The sequence below is a fragment of the Rhinatrema bivittatum genome, chromosome 3 (assembly GCF_901001135.1).
Source record: "Rhinatrema bivittatum chromosome 3, aRhiBiv1.1, whole genome shotgun sequence".
Classification (NCBI taxonomy): Eukaryota; Metazoa; Chordata; class Amphibia; order Gymnophiona; family Rhinatrematidae; genus Rhinatrema; species Rhinatrema bivittatum.
In genome coordinates, this window is record NC_042617.1 from 517,654,579 (window position 1) to 517,678,672 (window position 24,094).

Here is a 24,094-nt window from a genome sequence, read left to right on the forward strand (position 1 = left end):
CTTCAGAATGCAGTCTTTGCTTCCTCAATGAATCAACCCATCTATCTGCTTGGTTATGCTCCTGATGTTATACTTTATGGTGAAAATTGGTATAAGTTATGACATATTTCATTTAACATTTATGTGGTCTGTTATAAAATTATCCTCACAGTGTATATTTCTATGAATGTTTATTTTTTGAAAAAGTATTTATCTAACAAAGACAATTCTGTATTAGGAATGGCATAGAGAACTTGAAATACTGATCGAATTGTGCAACTGTCGAGATGATAATGATGAGAGTGAGGATGTGGAAGATGACGACGATGATGACCTTGATGCTGTAACAATTGCTAGGAAGAAAATTAAAACACTATATGGAGAATCAGCACTAAAATTATCATATAACGAGATAAAAAGGCTAAAAATAAATTTTCCCAAGCATTGCAATAGAGATGTAATTGCTCTCAGTGAAAATGATGTAAGTATTCTATTCACTTATGAAATGTATAATTGTTTCATTTTCAATTGGTTGTGACATTAGGAATAAAATAGCTTTTCAAGAGATAGCTTTTCAAGAGATAGCAGAATGATAGCTTGCTGGCAGTGATGTACAGTTCCTTTATTTATCTATTTGTTTATTTTCAAAGGCTTCAATTCTGTTAATATTCCTAGTTCAAGGCAGATTACATCAAGAACATACATCATTTTAAAAACACAAAAAACAGCAGAATAATAAAAACAAAAAAGGCAATAAAAACAAATGTTATTTTAGGCAGGTTATAAGTATGATAAATAAATAAAATTGACAAATGACACAAAAAATATCATGCCAGATCAAATAGTGCCTTGTCAATGTCAAGGCGGCCTACGTAGAAGCAAGCAAACCACCACCTCTACGAGTCAAGGCCCATTCTACTAGAGCCCAGGCAATGTCCTGGGCGGAAACCAAGATGCTGTCGCCTGCCGAGATCTGCAGGGGCGGTGACATGGTTCTCCATCCACACCTTCTCCAGGTTTTACTGCCTAGATGTTCAGGCTCGGGAGGACGCAGCATTCGCAAGGGCAGTACTAAGTGGGTCACGGGCAGCCTCCTACCCAGTTCACGAGTAGCTTTTATACATCCCATTGGTCCTGAGTCCATCTGCTATATGCTAGGAAATGGAGAAATTACTTATCTGATAATTTTGTTTTCATTAGTGTAGACAGATGGACTCCGCATCCCACCCACGGCTGCTGTTACTCATGGAATTCTTGGGGGACATCCCCGGGAGCGAGTGATTCACGGGTAAGCCATGCTTTCCTTCATCCTGGACACTAGGGATGTGCAGAGCAAAATTTTATGTTCATATTTTTTATGTCCGAAAGGGGGTCCCACTTGCGGCCAATATGGACATAAAAAAAATCCAATGAGTTGGGTATATGTACATATGTGCAAAAAAAAAATTTAAACCCCCTCACCCTCCTTAATCCCCCCCCCAGACTTACCACAACTCCCTGGTGATCGAGCGAGGAGTGAGGACGTCATTTCTGCAATCCTTGGCGAGAAGCATGTGACGTCGGTGGCACGTCGAGTGACGCGGCGTCACGTGATTCCCGGCTCGTTCGCGCCGGACGGCTCGTTCGGCCCAAAAAGAACTTTTGGCCAGCTTGGGGGGGCCTCCTGACCCCCCCAAGCTGGCCAAAAGTTCTTTTTGGGCCGAACGAGCCGTCCGGCGCGAACTCGCCGGGAATCACGTGGCGCCGTGTCACTCAGACGCGACGTCACGTGATTCCCGGCAAGTTCGCGCGGGACGGCTCGTTCGGCCCAAAAAGAACTTTTGGCTAGCTTGGGGGGGCCTCCTGACCCCCCCGCGCGAACTTGCCGGGAATCACGTGACGCCGCGTCTGAGTGACGCGGCGCCACGTGATTCCCGGCTCGTTCGCGCCGGACGGCTCGTTCGGCCCAAAAGAACTTTTGGCCAGCTTGGGGGGGTCAGGAGGCCCCCCCAAGCTGGCCAAAAGTTCTTTTTGGGCCGAACGAGCCGTCCGGCGCGAACGAGCCGAGAATCACGTGATGCCGGCGTCACTCGACGTGCCGCCGACGTCACATGCTTCTCGCCAAGGATTGCAGAAATGGCATCCTCACTCCTCGCTCCATCACCAGGGAGTTGTGGTAAGTCGGGGGGGGGGGGGATTAAGGAGGGTGAGGGGGTTTATATTTTTATTTTGGCTCAATAATCGCGATTTCCCACATATCGAACATATCTATGTTCGATATGTGGGAAATCCGATCGTTTATGTCGAATCAATTTTTTAAGTAAAAAAAAAATATGAGTTGCGTTTTACTAATGCGGTCAATCCGAATGCACACCCCTACTGGACACCCACCCTACCGGGTGAGGGCACTGGCGGTCTCCAGCTATAGTCAATTCAACCAGTTCAAATTAATCAAGTTATAAAGTTAATCAAGTTAGCCAAGTTATAAAGTTTAATCAAGTTATTCAAATTATTCAGTAAAAAATATATCCACAATGCTTTTCGAGGCAAATACTGAAGAGCTACACTTCCTGCAGGGGTATATGTACTAGGGCTGACGTCAGATTGAAATCTGATCCGACTCCAACTGCTATCAGGAGTACACTATACCCATTGGTTCTGAGTCCATCTGTCTACACTATGGAAAACGAAATTATCAGGTAAGTAATTTCTTCATTAGTGCACCCAAAACATGTGCCCAAACAAATGTGTAACCAATAGCAGCCATCACTTGTAAATTCTATGTAGATGAGGTTATTAGCTGTTACCCACCAATGCAGGAAATCACTGGGCACCCAGCGCACACTTTTTAACATGGCAAATTTAACTCAAGCCTCAGAGATAATGTAAAGTCAATTCATGAGTCAAGGGCTCATAAGAAATTTAAAAAAATAAATATGCTCCTCTGTGTTGTCCTACCTAGTATTGTTGTGACACATACATTTATTGCTTGTGGTGTTGAAAAATAAATATACTGGCTTGATTTAAAAAAAAAATTATTTTGGCCACACAAGCTATGGGTGACTGTTACGATCCCCCCTGTTTCTGCACTACAGGAGGTATCTCACCTTTCCACTGGAGGCCGCTTCGAAGCCAGGGCCTTGCCTGTGTACCATCCAGGATTTGCTCCAGTGCCGGGAGGCTTAGCTGTTCCTGAGGCCTGCCTGTGGCTTGCTGGCTGGGTTTGGACTTCCTGGTTCGGCCACGCCCTTCTCCCTAGGGGCCAGCCCGCAGCTCTCCACCTCAGTTATAGGGCCAGCGAGGGGCGGTCCAGGTGAACTCCTCCCAGGGAGTTGCCTGCATCCTGCAGTATAAAAGGACTTTCACTTCACTTCCTACTTGCCTTTGGATTGAGCTTTACAGTCGTCTGTAACTCTTCCTTGATCCAGGTACTCTGTGGTCTCGCTTGTCTTGACGGCTCCCGGTCCTGTCTCTACCTGTTGCCTTGATGTTTGTTCCGGATGTTCCTGATATCTGTTCCTGTTCCAGTTCCTGATCCAGTCTCTGATGTTCCTACCTGCTTTAGGCTGCCAGGAGTGCAGCAAACCACCGCTTCCTCTTCCCTGCGCTTGTCCGCTCCCGTGTTTGTAGGACAGGGTGGTCCGTGACCAGTCCAGCCATGCTGGCTGTGTAGGGCGCCCTGAGAGACAGTGCCTATGTCTTCCTTCCCAGCCCTCGTCTCTGATGTCTTGCTTCAGCCCTCGTGCATGATGTCTTGCTTCAGCCCTCGTGCATGATGTCTTGCTTCAGCCCTCGTCCATGATGTCTTCTGTGTACTAAGGACTCTTTCTGCCCTCGTCCTCTGTCCGGCCTGCCGCCCTATGCCGTTACCCAGCGGCAGTTCCGAAATGGCTTGGAACAGTCGGAGGACCGTTCATCAATCAACATTGTGTTGTTGGTTGCCATGGGCGTGCAGGTCCGGCTGAGGGTCAGACTCTGTTCCTTACTCCTGCTTCAGTACCTGCCTTGCTCACCATGCCTGCACCGGCTCACCTACCACGGTGTGGCTTGGGGCTCCTCCCTAAGTCTTGCCGTGGCCCAAGGGCTCACTCACCAGCTTTAGAGATGACCGCACTCCTCGCGCTCGTAACAGAATCCGAAGGCCCCCAAGCCTTCGGCCCGTAACAGGTGACTTCAGCAGAATAACAAAGTCAGACTGAAGAAGCGGGATAAAAACAGCCGCTTGTATTGATCGTCCATTGCAATTGTGGGTGCCAAATACATCTGAGTGCTGTGGATGCACAATTCTCCCCTAGTGCACTCTTTTTTTATGCAGACCCTCATTTAAATACTGCATCAGGTGCCATGGGATGTGGCTGCACGCGTATTAGGAAAATGGACGTTCAATGTGAGTGCCCATTTTTAGTATGCAACTTATTGCATCGGCCCCAGTTGTTTCTGGCATTCTCTTGCTGAAGCTAGTATGGGCTTAACTTATACCATAAGAGCTTGTGCTATGTTTTGGGTGGAGTTATGATTGGTCACATCTTTGGAGAGTGTGTTGATCCTGGGCTGTGGCTAGGGCTTAGGGTGGCTTACTGGAGTTCTGGACCACTATTGTAAGGCTTATATCTGTGTGAGTATACGTCATACTTGACAGTCACACTTCCATAGGCTGAGAGGTTTAGGACTGGGGATGAGCACATACAGAGCTCTAGATCGAGGGAAAAGGCAACCCAGGAGGTACTAGTGTACCCTATCCTTTCATCACTGCTTCCTTCCAGCTCTAAATAGATCTTGTGGAGAGCTGTGGTTTAAGCTTCTTTTTTTTCCCCCCTTGTGCCTTGTCCCAAGTGTACTTTGGTGTAGGACCTTAGGAGTGCCATTCTCCTCTGAAGTCTTTCTTCTTAAGAAAAGAAATACTTTGAGTTAGAATTCAGTTAGGGTCCAGCACCAATAGATGTTTCCAAACACAAAATATATATATTTAACTTGCCAATGTTTATGCTTTATCCTATTTTCTTCTGTTGGATCCTTCTTCCAATTTTTGAATGAAGATCTTTTGGCTAAAATAGCTTCTTTCACCTCCCCTTTTAACCATGCCGGTAATCGTTTTGCCTTCTTTCCACCTTTCTTAATGTGTGGAATACATCTGGACTGTGCTTCTAGAATGGTATTTTTTAACAATGACCACGCCTCTTGGAGATTTTTTACTTTTGTAGCTGCTCCTTTCAGTTTTTTTCTAACAATTTTTCTCATTTTATCAAAGTTTCCCTTTTGAAAGTTTAGCACAAGAGCCGTGGATTTGCACACTGTTCCTCTTCCAGTCATTAAATCAAATTTGATCATATTGGGGCGGATTTTCAGAGCCCTGCTCGCGTAAATCCGCCCAAAACCGGGCGGATTTACGCGAGCAGGGCCCTGCGCGCCGGTAAGCCTATTTTACATAGGCCTACCGGCGCGCGCAGAGCCCCGGGACTCGCGTAAGTCCTGGGGTTTTCGGAGGGGGCGTGTCGGGGGGCAGGCCCGAACCGCGCGGCGTTTTCGGGGCGTGTCGGGAGCGTTCCGGGGGCGGGCCCGGGGGCGTGGCTATGGCCCGGGGCGGGCCCGGGGGCGTGGCCGCGCCCTCCGGACCCGCCCCCAGGTCGCGTCCCGGCGCGCAGGAGGCCCGCTGACGCGCGGGGATTTACGCCTCCCTCTGGGAGGCGTAAATCCCCCGACAAAGGTAAGGGGGGGGTTTAGACAGGGCCGGGCGGGTTAGGTAGGGGAAGGGAGGGGAAGGTGAGGGGAGGGCAAAGGAAAGTTCCCTCCGAGGCCGCTCCGATTTCGGAGCGGCCTTGGAGGGAACGGGGGTAGGCTGCGCGGCTCAGCGCGCGCCGGCTATACAAAATCCATAGCCTTGCGCGCGCCGATCCCGGATTTTAGTGGATACGCGCGGCTCCGCGCGTATCTACTAAAATCCAGCGTACTTTTGTTTGCGCCTGGAGCGCAAACAAAAGTAGGCTATTCGCGCTCCTTTTAAAATCCGCCCCATTATGATCACTATTGCCAAGCGGCCCCACCACCGTTACCTCTCTCACCAAGTCCTGTGCTCCACTGAGAATTAGATCTAAAATTCCTCCCTCTCTCGTTGGTTCCTGAACCAATTGTTCCATAAAGCTATCATTTATTCCATCCAGGAACGTTATCTCTCTGGCGTGTTCAGATGATACATTTACCCAGTCAATATTGGGGTAATTGAAGTCTCCCATTATTACTGCACTACCAATTTAGTTAGCTTCCCTAATTTCTCTTAGCATTTCACTGTCCGTCTCACCATCTTGACCAGGTGGACGGTAGTATACTCCTATCTCTATAGTCTTCCCCGACACACAAGGGATTTCTACCCATAAAGATTCAATTTTGTATTTAGTCTCATGCAGGATGTTTATCCTGTTGGACTCTATGCCATCCCAGACATAAAGCGCCACACCTCCTCCTGGGTGCTCCTCTCTGTCATTGCGATATAATTTGTACCCTGGTATAGCACTTTCCCATTGGTTATCCTCTTTCCACCATGTCTCTGAGAAGCCAATTAAGTCTATGTCATCATTCACTGCTATACATTCTAATTCTCCCATCTTACTTCTTAGACTTCTGGCATTAGCATACAAACATTTCAAAGTTTGTTTTTTGTTTGTATTTTCATTCTGCTTTTTAATTGATAGGGATAAGTTAGAATTTTTTAGCTCAGGTGAGTTTTTAGTTACAGAACGTCCGTTAGTGGTATTCTTGCTTCCCTGTAGCCTCTCTTTTACTTAATTGGCTTGTAAAGGAGTATGCAGCTGAGTACATGCACAAGATAGTTTTTTTTTTTTTTTTTGTTGGAATTTCTTTATTGAACATTTACAAAATAAGAACAGCCATTGTGTCAACAGAGTATTTTACAATGAGTCATGACAAAGGAGCAGACACATATTCATTCATCAACAAAAACGAGAAACAATGCGTACATGTTGACCAGTACAATTAACAATAAGAACCGCATTCCTGGACATTCATGGAAGATCAGAAAGAAAAAGGGGGGGGGGGGGTGAGGAGGAAGGGGAGAGGGGGGTAAACCAGAGGAAAAAAATTGAAATTGGGAAAGAAAACATAAAATCTAGAGGGAAGAAGAAGAGAAGAATAAAATAGAAGAGAAAAGTAGAAAAGCAGGCTACTCGGACGAACTCTCTGTGTGGTGACATATGCTATAATAGGAGAGTAGTAGTGAAATTATGGGGTATGTCGATCTAAAGGTTTCCACATCAAATCCCAAGACGCCAAGCGTCGATTTTTAATGGCCATGGCCCTCTCATATTTACTGTAAATACATATAGTGTTCCACCATAGCGGTTCAGATAAATGATCGCTGTGCTTCCAATTTGAGGTAATATTATGCAAGGCTACCCCAATAAAGAAATCTAATAGTTTCCTATGTGGGGGTAGTAATCTGATATCAGGATGGGAACTCCGTAGGATAACTACACCATAAGTTATCAGGCCTGGAACTGGAAGTATTCGACCAATAGTAGTCCAAATTCGGGACCAGAACTCATATACTATAGGGCAGAAAAATAATAGATGGTCCAATGTCGCACCTGGGGCTAGACAAGACCAGCAAGCATGTGATGGCGTTAAATGAGCCCTGTGTAGTTTCCAAGGGGTCCACAGTGCTCTGTGTAGGATAAAAAAGGAGGTTTGTTTGATACTGGTCGATAGTGATGTGCTGGAGATAGATTGCCAAAGTCTGGACCAAACCTCACGAGTTACATGAGTGTTAATCTCCGTGGACCAGATGGACATGACGGGCGGGGCATGGGTCGAGAGTCTGTAATGTTTGATTAGTTTATACAGCTTGGAAGCTAAGTGACCTAAGGGCCGTAATTCCTCAACTAAAGACAAAAAGTGAGGGAGTTGAGCTAGGTTTCCGACGGAAATCTGCCCTTGTCGGAGAACATCTCTTAATTGTAACCATTTATAAAATTGTGTGGTTGGTAGGGAAAAGAGAGCTTGAATGGAAGAAAAAGGAAGCATGTGGCCATTGGAAAAGAGAGAAGCAACAGACCATATTCCAAGACTTTGCCATAAGGGCCAATTAATCATATGTCCTTCAATAGTAAGCTTCGGATTGAACCAAATGGGAGTACAGCTGGAATTGGACCATGGTGGGTAAGGAGGTGGACACATAGCATCAAATTCTCTAAGTGCACGATGCAGAGATAACAAAATCCGGTTGTTACAATTCCTGGCGGATATTGCAATTCCCGGAAAGTGAAGTAAGGGAATCGGGCTAATGACGGACTTCTCAATAGTAAGCCATCGAGGGCTATCATCTGATTCAGATTCTGAATTAAATAAAGTGGAACTTTGTTGAAGCATGAAAGATAAATGGTAGGCATATAAGTCTGGGAAGTTAACTCCCCCATTCTGCTTTGTGTACTTTAATTTTAATAAGGCTATCCGGGGGCGTTTGTTATTCCACAAGAAGTTAACCAATAATCTGTCTATTGCCTTATAAAAGGCATGAGAAAAGAAAATCGGAATCATGGATAAAACAAAAGTGATTTTAGGAGCTAAAACCATTTTAATCGTGTCTAATCTACCCCACCAAGATAAATGGAGGGGGGACCATCGTAGGGTAGCTTCCTGAATTTGCTTCAACAAAGTTTGCTCACAACCCTGAAGGGTATGAAGTGGATTCGTAAAAAATTTAATGCCTAAATATTTCAAACCACTCCTGGCTTTTAAGATGGGGTGATGCGAGAAATCAATGGCATCCGATATGGGATTCAATGGAAGAAATTCCGTCTTAGACCAGTTCACCTTATATCCAGATAACAAAGAGTAAGAGTCAATGAGGCGAAACAAATTCGTCAGCGAGGTATCCGGTGCAGAAAGAAACAACAAGACATCATCGGCATAAGCAGAAAGTTTGTGAGTCTCTGAACCTATCTGGATACCCGAGATGTCTGAGGATTGGCGAATAGCTAGTAGCAGCGGTTCCAAAGCCAGATTAAATAATAAGGGAGAGAGTGGGCAACCTTGGCGCGTACCACGAAAAAGATGGAAGTAAGGGGAATTTTGATTGTTGACATAAAGAGAAGCTTTAGGGGAGTCATAGATTGCTCGGATCCAGTTGAGAAAAAGAGGACCAAAACCAAATCTATGCAGAGTGTCATGAAGAAAAAACCACTCAATGCGATCAAAAGCTTTCTCTGCGTCGAGAGACACAGCGATCGCCGGGTCTAGGGAATCAGATAAAGCTTCTTGAATATGAAGGAATAATCTGGTGTTATTAGCAATCAATCTTTTAGCAATGAAACCAGATTGATCCGAATGAATGAGAGTACCTAACACTTTAGAGAGCCTCATAGCAATGAGCTTGGTAAAAATGTTGTAATCCACGTTCAACAGTGAAATTGGCCGGTAATTAGCCGGGTTGGCCGTGTCCCGGCCTGGCTTTGGAATCACTACTATCTTAGCATCAGTAAATCCAGATACATCAAAGGTCGTAGAGGTCAAGGAGGAAAGGTATGACAGCAAGTGTGGGGACAACAGAGCATGAAAGGCATGATAAAAGTCCGTATTAAAGCCGTCGGGGCCAGGCGATTTACCAGGAGAGAGAGACAAAGCAGCAGCAGAAAGTTCAAGAGCGGTAATCGGGGCATCCAATGCTTGAGTTTGAGCTTGCGTAAGACGTGGGTGTTTAATTTTAGCAAAGAACGTGGATATATCCTCAGACGTAGGAGACACTTCCGATTTGTATAAGGATGCATAGAAGTCACAAAAAGACTGGAGAATGTCCTGGTCCGAAGTGACCTCCGTTCCGTTGGATGTAATCAGTTTAGATACATGAGATTTGTCAGACTTTTTCTTTAAATAGGTCGCCAGCCTCCTGCCACATTTATTGTTGGTAGCATAGTATTGGGTTTTGGAGTGGAATAAGTTTAAGTTGACTTGCGCGCTCAGCCCTTTATTGTATGTAAACTTAGCGTTTTGAAGTTTGCGAAGAGAGAGCGAATTCGGAGAAGCAATATGTTGTCGTTCCAATTGTTGCACCAATTTGTAAAGATCCTTGAGCTCTTGAGTTTGAATGTGACGTTTGCGGGCCGAGTAGCAAATAATGTCTCCATGAATCGTCGCTTTGTATGCTTCCCACAGGATCCTTGGAGAGATATCAGCAGTGGAGTTATTGGTGAAGTAATCTCTAGTTTTTTCCGCAAGGAATTTGTGAAAATCTGAGTCCGAGAGGAGGGATGAGTTGAATCTCCATTGTCGATCTTTCTTAATAGGAGAGGGGAGCTTGAGGCGGATACTAACCGCAGCGTGATCAGAGATAAGAATCGGATGTATCTGAGAGTGTAGGATGTCCGACAGTAACGAACGAGAGGTCAAAAAAAAATCTATTCTGGAGTAGGATATGTGTGGAGCCGAATAAAACGTAAAATCTTTTTCCGTAGGATGATGAAGCCGCCAGGGGTCGTCTAGTCCGAGTTGTGTCATTAGATGCTGTAAGGTCAGCGTGGAGCGAGAGAGGGAGTATCTAGCGGTTGTCTGTTTGTCCAACACAGGGTCCAGTGGTTGGTTGAAGTCCCCAGCAATTATAAGGGGGAAATTTTCCAGAGTCAGCAAGGTGGAAAAAACCTCCTGAAAAAAAGGAGTGTCTGCATTTGGTGCGTATAAATTAAGGATGTTATAGTGGTGATCCTGTATATTGAGGCATAGAATGTTCCATTTCCCGTCCATATCCGCTAAATGATGTAGAACTTCAGCGTCCAAGTGCTTATGTAGCAAAATCGCTGTGCCTCCTTTTTTCTTGCATGCAGCACTAGCATATACCTGTCCAACCCATTGTTGTTGAAGTTTGCGCGATTCCGCTATAGTGAGGTGGGTCTCCTGAAGGAGAGCTATGTCCACATGAAGAGACTGAAGATAGGTGAGGATTTTCTTGCGTTTGATGGGATGTGAAAACCCATTAACATTAAGTGATACAATCACTATGTCATCTATGGAGGACGCCATGAGGAGAATGAGATGGGAAGGTGACAAATTTTACCTTGATGTGCGATGAAACCACCATAAACAGAGATAGCCGGGTGCATAGTCCAAGTAGGCCGTAGTGTCATGTAGAGAGAAAAATAAATGAAAATGTGAAGAGAAAAACCAGAGAAGTAAGAAGCTGAAAAAAAATGGCAGGAACTGCAGGTGGAAGGAACGACTGGTAGGGTCCCCTACCGTCTGTGCAAGTAAAGGGTCTCTAGGGGGACCAAAGACCGCTCTAGCAAACTCACAGGGCTAGAACAAACATGGTCAAGTGAGGACCTCCGATATTAACTCATACTGTGGGGTGCTCGTACCAACAGTCAGGTTATCATTTCTTGTGGGATCTCCGTAGATTGCAAAAAATCTTCCAAGTCTTTAGGTTCCTGATATAACCGCGTTGATTTTGAAACGTGACCTTCATCATTGCGGGGTATAGAAGGCCAAATTTCGCCCCCAGTGTATGTAGGCGAGGACGAAGGGCCAAAAAGGCCTTCCTCTTACTGGCCGTCGTTTTCGCCAAATCTGGGACGTACATCAGGGAAGCTCCTTGATATTGTATAGGAGACTTGGCTTTAGCAGCCGCAAAGATTTGGAGAACTTGTGGATAGCGTAATACTTTAAAAATGATGGGCCGTGGATAAGTAGAGGAGCGGAGGGGCCGCGAGGGAATTCGGTGCGCCCTCTCAATTTCGAAGGGCAGAGAGAACGTGAGATGAAGATTTTCCGGAATGAAAGTAGTCAAAAATGAGATCATATCCGAGCCCTCTGCACCTTCGGGAATCCCCAATAGTCTGATATTATTTCTCCTATTTCTGTTGGATAGATCTTCGATGTCTCTGCGAAGCGCTATCAGCTCTTTATCCACGGTAGGAAGCGTCGCGGTTGCCAGTAATAGGGAGGAAACCTGAGTTTCCGTATCATCTAGTCTGCGAGTGAGGTGATCATATTTGTTTGATAAGGTAAGTAAATCTGACCTGATCGCCGACGTCGTCTCCATGTTAGCCTGCATCATCTCTTTCAATTGTTTGAGTTCAGCGAGAACAAGGTCTGCGGACGCCATGTTTTTCTGTGGCGCAGACTTGTCCGGCGTGGGAGGATCTTGTTTTGATCTTTTTGTCCCTGCTGCCGCCGCAAAAGCGGCCTCAATTTTCCCGGGTTTGGAGATAGACATGTGCGCGATCAAAATGCACCCAAATGGTAAAAAAAACTACCGCGATTTCAGAGGTCCTGGTACGAAAAACAAGCGGAAGCCCCGGGAGCTGAGCAATCAAGCGGCCATCTTGGTCTCCGCGCAAGAGCGCCCCCTGCACAAGATAGTTTTTAATCCCACAAGGTAAATTTGCAATAATGCTCTGGCTTGTCGAGCAGTTTGCTTCTCTCTCTCATTTACTTAATTGGCTCACAGGGGAATATGTACCTGGCAGGAGCACAATTCAGGATACAGTCTCTTAAGCTAGGGAAGAACTTTCCAAAGTGTGTGTCGTGACACTTTAGTGTGCGCCTGCAGTGTGCTGGTGTGTTGCATAAGCCCAGTGCACGTGACACACTGGCAAGTGGGAGCCAATGCGGCCGCCGGTGGACCTCATCCCACTGGCGGCTGAGCAGTGAAGAATTGCTGTGCAGTGTGCTGGCAACACACAGCAGTAAGATCGGCACGGCCGTGGTGGAGCTCACGTCACCACGGCCCGAAGAAACAGTCGCGTCTAAACGTGCAGGTGCTCCTCCTCCTTCCTGCCCACATGGCCCCGGAAGAAAAATGTTGCCGGAGCCACACGGGCAGGAAGGAGGAGGAGCATCAGCTGCGTGCAGAAGAGGAGCGGCGTTGTTGCAGTGGGCTGAGAAGAGGAGGAGGCCCGGTAGCAAGGTCCCCACCTCGGATTGGCCTGAGAAGATCAGGGCTGCTCAGAGCCCATCCTGCAGCGACCCGTGAAGAGGAGGCCCAGAGGTAAGAGAGAGGCTGAAGGGCCCATAGAGTGTGTGTATGAGATGAATTGAGAGATTGTGTACGTGTATGAGATGAGTTGAGAGATTGTGTGTGGGAGTGAGGACCTGAATGTTTGCAGAGACAGCATGTGAGAGCCTGTGTGTGTGAAAGAGACAGCATGTGACAGTGAGAGCCTGTGTGTATGAATGATTGTATGAGAGAGCATGTGACTGTGAGAGCCTGTGCTTGAACAAGACAGCATGTGGGAGTGAGAGAGAGCCTGGGTGTGTGAGAGTCAGACAGCATGTGCAAGAGAGAGACTGTGTATGAATGATTGTATGAGAGAGAGCATGTGACAGTGAGAGCCTGTGCTTGAGCAAGACAGCATGTGGGAGTGAGAGAGAGCCTGGGTGTGTGAGAGTCAGACAGAATGTGCAAGAGAGAAACTGTGTATGAATGATTGTATGAGAGAGAGCATGTGAGAGTGAGAGCCTGTGTGTGTGTGTGAGAGAGAGAGAGAGAGAAAGCATGTGAGAATGAGAACCTGACTGTTTGTTTGAGGGAAGAAGATAGATGGAGAGAAAAGAAATAGAAAAAAAGACATTCCTGTACGTACCCGGATCAGTCCAGACAGTGGGTTGAGCCTCCTTTCCAGCAGGTGGAGACAGACTAAAACTTGAAAGATGCCCTATATCAGGACAGAGCCTATCCTCTACCCCTTCAGTATTTGTCTGTCTCCAGCAGGTGCAGCATCTCCCCTTCGGTTTTCTGCTGTAGGCTAGTCAGCCTCTTCTTCTTTCTTTTCGGCTCAAGCAAGTAGTTCTTTGATTCCTGCTTCTTTTAGAAACAAAGGAAAAAAATCTATGAAGGAAATGTTGCCTTCTTTTAGTGCTTTTACTGTTTTTGTGTGGGAGACATCCGTCTCCCAGCTCTTGCCCCTTTTGCAGGAGGGGGTTCCCTGCATAGTCCTGAGTCCGTGGACGCTTCCAGGTGTGGGGACCGATGCTCTCTGGGCCTCGTTCCCCCTCTGGCTGCAAGAGGGTTTTTAACCCGCTGCTGCGCTCAGTAAAAAAAAAAAAAAAAGGAGTTTAAAAGTTTCAAACTTTCAATAAGTTGCAGGTACTCACCTATCTCTAACTTATTTGCAGCAGTTGACCAGCTTTTTTATTTTTTTCTGGTCAGAGTTAGGCTAGAACCGGCAGCCAGAGAAGCAGAAGGCAGCAGGTTTCCCGCCTGCTCTCTCCTGCTGTGCAGGCTGTCAATCAAGCTTTTTTTTTCAGCTTTTTTTTCTTTAGCCGTGGCTTAGCTATGTCCCGGCTGGCCTGCCTTTCTTGTGGGCTGCCCTCTTCGCGTTTTTCGCAGCAGGGCCTCTGCACTGCTTGCCTGCCGGGTGGGGAAGGTCCCTCCTCGGCAGGACAAGCAAATTTAGCCCGGGGCTCCACTCCTCCCGGCATGGCTAGGCCTTTCCCGGGTCGGCAGAGCCCGGGAACGGCCGCCATCTTGGATTTTTCATCAGGGCCGATTCCAGTGCTCCCTGGGGCTGGGGGGCCAGATTTTTTTGATTTAACCCCCGATTTGGCCCCTGCAGGTGCCCAGGAGGGGGGTCCTGACCTTCCATCGCCCCCCCTCTCCCCCCCCCCCCCAAATCCAGGGTCCCTTTTTCAGCGGATTTCATCCTCCTCATGCACAAATCTATCTAGCTAGCCTGCATGAGCTGGACGAAAGCCCCCCCTTGCCCCCCCAACTAAAAATCCCTCGCTCAGCTCCATTGACCACTGGACAGGCTGCGGAGGCCCAGGGACCAGTTCAGGTGCGGGTGGTCCCGGGGGTGCCCCCCCCCCCCCCCCCCCTTGTCTCCCATGTCCTCGGACCCCGCTGCTTCCTCGGATTCGGTGGATGCCCCCCCCCCCCTTAGAGGGGGATGACCTAGAGCCCTCCATCTTTTTCGTAAGGAGGAATTAGAGCCCCTCCTCCCTTTTGTTTTGTAGGAGCTGGGTCTGGAGTGTCCCTCCGTGGATAATCTCATGGCCTCGCTCCCTAAGGATATGAACCCGGTTCTGGAAGGGCTCCGGGCTCCGGCCTCGGCCTTTCCCTTCCACCCCATGCTTAAGCTCCGTATCCTGTGGGAATGGGAGGCTCCTGAGGGTGCGCTTCGGATGGGGCGTGCGATGGATAAGCTCTATCCCCTCCCAGAGGAGGGCTTAGAGCTGTTGCGATATCCATCAGTGGATTCTTATGTTTCTGCAGTGGCAAAGCACACCACAATTCCGGTGGAAGGTTCCACGGCCTTGAAGGATTCACAAGATCATAAGCTGGAGGCTCACCTGAAGCGCATCTTCGACGTTCTGGCCCTTGGGGTCCAGGCGTCTTGCTGTAGCAGTCTCATGATGCGAGCGGGCCTCCAGTGGGTCCAACAGTTACTCTGCGCCCGGGAGCTTCCGCCAGGTGAGGCAGAACAAGCCGAACGTCTGGAGGCAGTCACCGCTTACGTATCGGACGCCCTCTATGATCTGGTCTATGTCCAGGCGAAGGCGATGGTTTCGGCAGTGGTGGCCCTGAGGCTCCTTTGGCTACGCCACTGGTCGGCTGATCAGTCCTCGAAGACCCGGCTGGGCACGCTGCCCTTCAAAGGTAAGATGCTCTTTGGCGAGGATCTTGAGAAGCTTATGGACTCCTTGGCTGACAACAAGGTCCATAAGCTCCCAGAGGACCGCCCTAAGTCTTCCCGATCCTTCGCGGCCTCTCGCTCTCGCTTCAGGGGCCAGCGTCGCTTCGCTTCTCGGGGGTGGGGCAGTTCTGCAAGGGGGTCTTCTCGTGCGCAGTCCTGGTCGCCGTCCTTCCGTGGCAGACGGCCCTTTCGTGAGGGCCAGCCCATGCGTGCCGCCGCTAAACCTGCCATGCAATGAAGTTCAGCCGACCCATTCCTCGGTTCCTTACCTCGGTGGACGCCTTTCCCTGTTCTTCGAGGAATGGGTCAAGATCACGTCGGATCAGTGGGTCCTCGACATTATCAGAGACGGGTACGCTTTCGACCTCGTCAGGGAACTTCCAGATCTTTTTCTTTTCTCGCCTTGCGGCCGGGCCAAGAGGGACGTGGTGGTCCAGACTCTCTCCAAGCTTCTGGATCTGGGAGCGGTGGTCCCAGTCCCGGAAAGGGAAATTGGCGCCGGCCAGTATTCTATTTACTTCACCGTGCCCAAAAAGGACGGGTCCTTCCGCCCAATATTGGATCTCAAGAGGGTCAATCTTGAAAAAAAAATTAACTTACATGTGGATGATTCGAACAAAACTTGATCTGGGTGAAGTGAGGCTAAGGAGGGGAGGAAGCATAGGGATGGTATGGGGAAGGAAAACAGATGATCTAGGCAGAAGGTGTGTTTATTGGGGAGGGAAGAAGTAGGAGTTTGGGGGGAGGAGTTTCAAAAAAGGGGGGGGAGTGGGGTGGGGTGAAACAAATTAGAACAATGCAGAGCATGTTCTAGGCTAGGTGTAAAACGAGTCTTGCTTTGCTATCTCCAGGTCACCAATGACTTCCGGGTATCGGACCATCTCTTCGTCCTTTGGAGTGGTCCCAACCGCGGTAAACAGGCTTCTAAGACCACTATTGCACGGTGGTTGAAGGAAGCCATTTCCTCAGCGTATCTTTGTCAAGGTCGTCCGCTTCCTGAGGGTCTGAAGGCCCATTCTCTGCGTTCTCAGGCTACTTCTTGGGTGGAGAGTCAATCTGTCTCCCCGCAGGAGATTTGCAGGGCCGCCACTTGGATGTCGCTGAACACTTTTGCTCGGCACTACCGTCTGGATGTACACGCTCCGGTGTTCGGTTCCTTTGGGCGGCAAGTGCTTCGAGTGGGACTGTCTCGGTCCCACCCAGTTTAGGGAAGCTTTGGTACATCCCACTGTCTGGACTGATCCGGGTACATACAGGAAAGGAAAATTAGTTCTTACATGTTAATTTTCATTCCTGTAGTACCACGGATCAGTCCAGACGCCCTTCCCTGTCTGTCTTCTGTCCTCTCGAAGCTTGTTTTCTTGCAGGTCTGCAGATTTTCATATATTTCTTTGTGCAAGATTACTGAGCAATTACACCGGAAGCCTTGGTCGTTTTCTTATACCAAGTTGATGCAAGAGCGTATAGGTATACCATGTTTTCCTACATTATTCTATATTTGCTCCGTTGAGCTTTACAGTTACTTGCTTGATCCTATTCTTGGGTTTGTTGTTTTATACTTTGACATACGTTATACTGAAGGGGTAGAGGATAGGCTCTGTCCTGATATAGGGCATCCTTCAAGTTTTAGTCTGTCTCCACCTGCTGGAAAGGAAGCTCAACCCACTGTCTGGACTGATCCGTGGTACTACAGGAACGAAAATGAACAGGTAAGAACTAATTTTCCATTATGAAAGGAATTGGCAAAAAATAAGAAAGGGAAGGTGGAACAAAAAAAGTCTGTGACCAACCAATTAGAAAACTAAGATCAGACAGCAAAGGTAAAAATTTTTTTTTTTTTTTTTTTACTGACTGACGCATGTAATCTTTGGTAATGTGCAAGAGTAGCACTTTCTCTATGCGGATCTCACAATGTACGAGATCAACAGGGAGGAAGTGGAAACCCATGGGGCCTGCACAGAGGAGGCAGCAAAATCAGCGCCTCCCCAATAGCCATGCGGCATCAGTGACAGTGGCAGCAGAGGAATGAGAGGGCTCCGAGGTTGCTGGCAAAAGAAAAAGAGGGGGGTCTGCCTTTAATGTGTGCATGTGTATGAATGGGAGTCTGCTTGGGGGTGTATGCGTGTGAATGCATGGGTGCCTGCCTGAGGGTGTGTCTGTATATGAGAATGTATGGGTGTCTTCCTGGGGTTTGTATGTGTGAGAATAGATCCCTGATCCCCATCATGATCTCCCCTCTAACCCAATTCCTAGGCCTATCCTTAATCATACTAACCCTCCTCAACTCCCAATCTCTATTAAAAAAATCTCACTTGCTCAATGACTACCTACTGGACACCCAACCGGACCTGTGTGCTATAACTGAAACATGGTTAAAAAACACGGACACACCACTAATCAACCAATTACCGACACAACTTTACGACTTTTTCTCCATCCCTAGAACAAAAAAAAGTGGGGGAGGATTACTGCTAGCTGCCAAAAAAAGAACTTAGACTAACCCAGCATGCAATTAAAACTTCAACTAAACTTGAAATCGGGCTATTCAAATCCAATCAACTCCAAATCTGCCTCATCTACGCCCCGCCTGGGCTCCTAGACTCCGACCCATCGCCCCTCATAGAACTTATAGCCAAACACTTCAATACCAACTCACCAGCGATCCTGCTAGGAGACTTCAACATTCATGTGGACTCCCCATCTCCCTCAGCCAACTGCGAAGCTCTCCTTTCATCCTTCATGGCCATGGGCTTTAAACAAATTATTAACAAACCCACGCACAAAGCAGGACACACACTAGATTTAATATTTACGAATGATCCGATCTCGACCACTGCTCTTCCTACCTGCACCCCTATCCCTTGGTCAGATCACTCAATTATAGAAACGGAAATATCCAAAAAGAATAAACCCACCAACAACATCACCAAATCCACGATCCAATTTAGAAAAACATGCTCCATGGAAACTCTCAGCAACACGCTCACCAAGGAACTAACTAACCTGGACCTCACAAATGCGGACACCGCCATGAACTCCTGGCTAACCATCACCCACGCAGCAGCTGATAAAATATGCCCCTTGACATCCAAAAATATTAATCCTGCCCGTACTAACAAAAAACCCTGGTTCTCATCAGAATTAAGAACACTTAAACAAAACCTTCAACATAAAGAACAACAATGGCGGAAGAACCCCACTAATACTGCACGGGCCTCCTACAAAACCACTATGAGCTACTATAGGGTCACTATTCTTCGTACCAAAAGAGACTTCTACACCAAAAAAATACACGGCTTCATATACGACCCAAAAACACTCTTCTCATATGTTGCCACACTCACCACCCCTATTCCTCCTATCATCCCGGAAGAAGAAGCACAAAACAAATCCACCGAGCTGGCAGTTGACAACAAAATAAATCTACTTATCCCACTAATATCCTCCAACCCCATTCCTAACCCCATTCACAACTCCCAGCCTCCACCGGACCAAAACCACGCCCCATCGACACACAAACGGTCCCTAGAATCTTTTGATTCCACATCATCCCTGGAAATAGAATCTATCATCAAGAAAATGAAGCCCTCATCGCACCCAATAGACCAAATCCCAACCAAACTCCTTCTTACTATTCTTAACATCATCGCCAAACCTTTGGCTGACATCATAAACTGTTCACTCACAAACGGAACAGTCCCAGACGCTTTGAAAACAGCCTCACTGAAACCTTTACTAAAAAAACCCAACCTGGACCCATCTAATCCCACAAATTTTCGCCCTATCGCTAACCTACCTTTCATAGCCAAGCTAATGGAAAAACTGGTCAATACTAGACTCACAGACTACCTCGAATCCCACGACATCCTATATCCATTGCAATTCGGTTTCAGGAAACGCAGAAATACAGAAACTCTCCTACTCTCATTAACTGACAACATCCTGTTGGGTCTCGACAAAGGTCAATCATACCTTCTAGCTCTGCTAGACATCTCGGCAGCATTCGACACAGTGAACCACACAATCCTCATCAACCGTCTCATGGAAATAGGTATCTCAGGTGCTGCACTCCTCTGGTTAAAATCCTTTCTAAGCGACAGATACTACAAAGTAAAAATAACCAACAAAGAGTCTCACCCTGTAGCTGCCAAACAAGGAGTTCCCCAGGGTTCCTCGCTCTCGCCGACCCTATTCAACATATATCTTCTCCCCCTATGCCAACTCCTCGATAACCTCAACCTCACATACTTCATCTATGCAGACGACGTGCAGATCCTAATCCCCATCAAGGAACCCGTCTCCGACACTCTAAACTACTGGAATAGCTGCCTCCACGCCATCAACCTCCTTCTCACAAGTCTCTGCCTCATTCTCAATACGTCCAAGACCGAACTGCTAGTCATTTCCCCTAATGATAACAACATGCTAGCCATCAATACTAACACACCTCTAGTAAATCAAGTGAGAGACCTTGGAGCCTTCCTAGACTCCAGAATGAACTTTAAAAAATTCATCAACAATACCACCAAAGAAGGCTTTTACAAACTACAGGTATTAAAACAGCTAAGACCTCTCCTTCACTTTCATGACTACCGTTCGGTCCTTCAAGCCATACTATTCTCAAAGATAGACTATTGTAATGCGCTGTTACTTGGTCTCCCGGCCTCTTCTACCAAACCTCTTCAAATGCTGCAAAACGCTGCAGCCAGGATCCTCACAAACTCCCGCCGCATGGACCACTTCACCCCGATTCTAAAAATACTTCACTGGCTACCCATTTGCTACAGAATTCTCTTCAAGACACTTACTATTATCCACAAAACCTTATTTCAAGAATCCTCGCTCCAACTTACCATACCCCTCAAACCACACTCCTCTGCAAGACCCACTAGATCTGCATATAGAGATTCCCTCCAGGTTCCCCCCCAAAAATCCGTTTTTCACAACTCTATTGAAAAACTAGCACTATCAATTGCTGGTCCGCATCACTGGAACTCCCTCCTGCCAGATCTCCGCCAGGAACATTGCCATATCACGTTCAGAAAAAAATTAAAAACTTGGCTGTTCGCCCAAGCATACCCCTGAAAAGCCTCAGGGTCACCCACACAGTCTCATACCCCACGGATGCGTCCATTTCCGCAACTCAAAGGAACTGTTGTTCGACTTGCTTAATTCATATACACTATGTAAATTTGTACATAATTCTTATCCTGTAAGCACCCTCTCCTGCTTTTTGCCCTTCTCTCCAGTTAGAATTTGTTTAACCTATCTTTTCTCTAACAGCCTAGTTCCACGTTCCCTGTTATAATGTAACTTTTGCTTTCTCTGTTAACTGGTTCCCCCTAGTTTATTGTAAACCGGTACGATAAGACCTGGTCTTGAGCATCGGTATATTAAAAGAATTTAAATAAATAAATAATAGGTGCCTGCCTGTATGTGGTGTATGTGTGTGTGTGAGAATGAATGTGTGCATGCTTGGGGGATGGTGAGGGAGTGGTGTGAAAATGAATGGGAGCCTGCCTGGGGGTCAGTTTCAGTGTGTGAGAATGACTGGGAGCTTGCCTGGGTGTGTGTGTTTGTGTGAGAATGATTGGAAACTTGCCTGGGTGTGTGTGTATGTGAGGGAGCCAGAGAGAGTGAGAGCATGAGTGTGTATGAGAAAATCCAGGGGAGTAAGAGTTTGTGTGGGGGGTGTGTGTGGAGGGGGAGAGAGTGTCTTAGAGCCTGATAGTGTGTCAGTGTCTGTGAGAGCGAGAGGTTATGGTGGGTTTAAGAGCATGAATGTGTATGTATGTGTGAGAGAGAATTGACATGTGAGTATGTGTGAGAGAGAGAGAGGATAACCTCCTAATCCTTGACAATATCAGGGTGACTGGAAATCAAGAGCTCCCATGTATGGACAGCAGGGGCTTTTTAAAATCCCTATTAGTTTTAATTATTGGGTGTTATTTAGGGATGTGAATCATTTTTTGACGATTTAAAACAATCATCAGATATATTTTAAATCATCAAAAATCGTTAGAGCCGCGATACAATAGCAATTCCACCGATTTATCGTCAAAAAATCGTAAATCGGGGGGTGGGGAAAAACCGGCACACCAAAACAACCCTAAAACCCACCCCGACCCTTTAAAATAAATCCCCCACCCTCCCGAACCCCCACAAAATGTTTTAAATTACCTGGGGTCCAGTGGGGGGTCCCGGTGCGATCTCCCGCTCTCTGGCCACGGCTGCGTTAATAGAAATGGCGCCGGTGGCCCTTTGCCCTTATCATATGACAGGGCAAAGGTAGCGCCGGCGCCATTTTGGTTCCTGGCTCCCGACGTCTCTAGTGCAGGAGATCGCTCCCGGACCCCCGCTGGACCCCCAGGGACTTTTGGCCAGCTTGGGGGGGCCTCCTGACCCCCACAAGACTTGCCAAAAGTCCAGGGGGGGCCGGGAGCAACCTCCTGCACGCGGGCCGTATTGCCAATATTCAAAATGGCGCCGGCGCTACCTTTGCCCTCACTATGTCATACGGGCCCGTATGGCGCTGGCGCCATTTTGAATATTGGCAATAAGGCCCGCGTGCAGGAGGTCGCTCCCGGACCCCCGCTGGACTTTTGGCAAGTCTTGTGGGGGTCAGCAGGCCCCCCCCCAAGCTGGCCAAATGTCCCTGGGGGTCCAGCGGGAGTCCGGGAGCGATCTCCTGCACTCGTGACGTCGGGAGCCAGGAACCAAAATGGCGCCGGTGCTACCTTTGCCCTGTCATATGATAAGGGCAAAGGGCCACCGGCGCCATTTCTATTAACGCAGCCGTGGCCAGAGAGCGGGAGATCGCGCCGGGACCCCCCCACTGGACTCCAGGTAATTTAAAACATTTTGGGGGGGTTCGGGAGGGTGGAGGATTTATTTTAAAGGGTCGAGGTGGGTTTTAGGGTTGTTTTGGTCTGTCGGTTTTCCTGCCCTCCCCCCTCCCCCGATAAAACGATTTTTTAACCAAAAAAACTAAGACGATCAGATTTCCCCCCCCCTCAGCCAAAATCGATCATTAAGACGATCGATCACACGATTCACATCCCTAGTGTTATTTGATATATGTGCTGTTTTGAAACATTTTATTGGTGTTTGGGAAATTGTAAAAAATGTAAATGATTTTAATTAATAGAAATTCTATTTATTAGTAGTTTTAAAATATTTTTTTTATTAGTATGGTTTTTACTATTATAACTGATGCTTTATGTTTCTTGATTTTATGAGGAATGGTGGTTCTGTTTTTCCATTGTTAATACACAGAGTCTGGCTTCTTGGGGTTTCCATTTCAGTTTTTGTCTAATTTGTGTTCCTTTATTTTGTATTCTGTGTTTGGTGAGGGTCTGTCTCTGCTCTGTGTGTGTGACCATGATGAGAGATTCTGCTAGCATAGGGAACTATAGCAATCTGGTTTGTTTTGTTTCCTCAGTAGGTGGTCTATTGGTATTCTAGGACCCAGTGTAATATTTACCCTTTCTTTTTCACAGTTAGGTTTATTGTTGTTTGAGTCCTTGGTGTTATTACTGTTATGTTACAATGGGATTGCAGTATAGATTTTGAGTGTCTTTTTTGCGAGGTTTTGTGTTAGTTCACAATGTGCCTGGCAGTGGAAGGTGTTTGTGCTGCTGTTACTGTGAGGTGACACCAGAATTTGAAAATATCTTTTAGTATGATGAGCTGTAAGGGAAACATCCAAGCTCCAATTTTGGGGGGAATTTCAGTGGATGCACAGAGTTACAGAACTGGAGGTACAGGATTTATATTGACATTCTGTCCCTTCCTATAAATTCCAGACTTCACTCTCATAGCCATATAGAATTAGTTGAATGAGGCTATCAAATAATTATATAGTGTGAAACTGGCCAGCTTTTTAAAATTATGCATAAGACCCTTTGGACTTTTTTATTAACCCCAAATATTCAAAAGCTGTGTTCATCCCATCAAGCTCATATATTTCATTAAAAAGTTAAATTGAATAATACAATAACTTTGTTTTATTATTGTTACTCATAAATTATAACAATAACATTAATCTTGGAATATTATATATTTTTAATATACATGAAAGGTTTTCACAAGATAAGTTGTGTCATGAAACATTTTATTATGTATATATTTAAGGAAACATGTTGCGGTCTCCGCCGCTTCCCCTCCGCTAGGACTGAACGGTGCCTACCTCCGCCGCTGGAAATGCCGCGTTCTGTGTGGCTAGGACCCCGGCGGCGCTGCCTGCTCCACGTGGCGGCCGCCATTGCTTGCCCGTCTCTCCGCTGCCTCACGCGCGAAGACGCCCACTTTGTGCGCACAGCTCCCGGAAGTCTGGCCCTGCCTGCGCTGATGACGTCACGCCCTAAGGCCGATATAGCACCCGGACTCCTTCTCTTTGCCTTGCAACGAGGTTCACTACTGCCTAGTAGTTCTGAGTTGCGCATCGTCTGTTCGTTGTTCCTGCCTTTGACCCTTGGACTGCATTTGACTCGCTTCAGCCT

The 24,094-nt window shown here is 47.1% G+C and overlaps 1 protein-coding gene across 1 annotated transcript in view; it reads left to right on the plus strand.

Annotated features, from left to right (window-relative positions):
- Positions 1-24,094, plus strand: part of NUGGC (nuclear GTPase, germinal center associated) — an 864,070-nt gene that overhangs the window by 278,879 nt on the left and 561,097 nt on the right. The window contains exon 6 of the mRNA XM_029596224.1: positions 218-460. Within this exon, the coding sequence (XP_029452084.1) occupies positions 218-460 (243 nt within the window). The remainder of the gene's footprint in view (positions 1-217; positions 461-24,094) is intronic.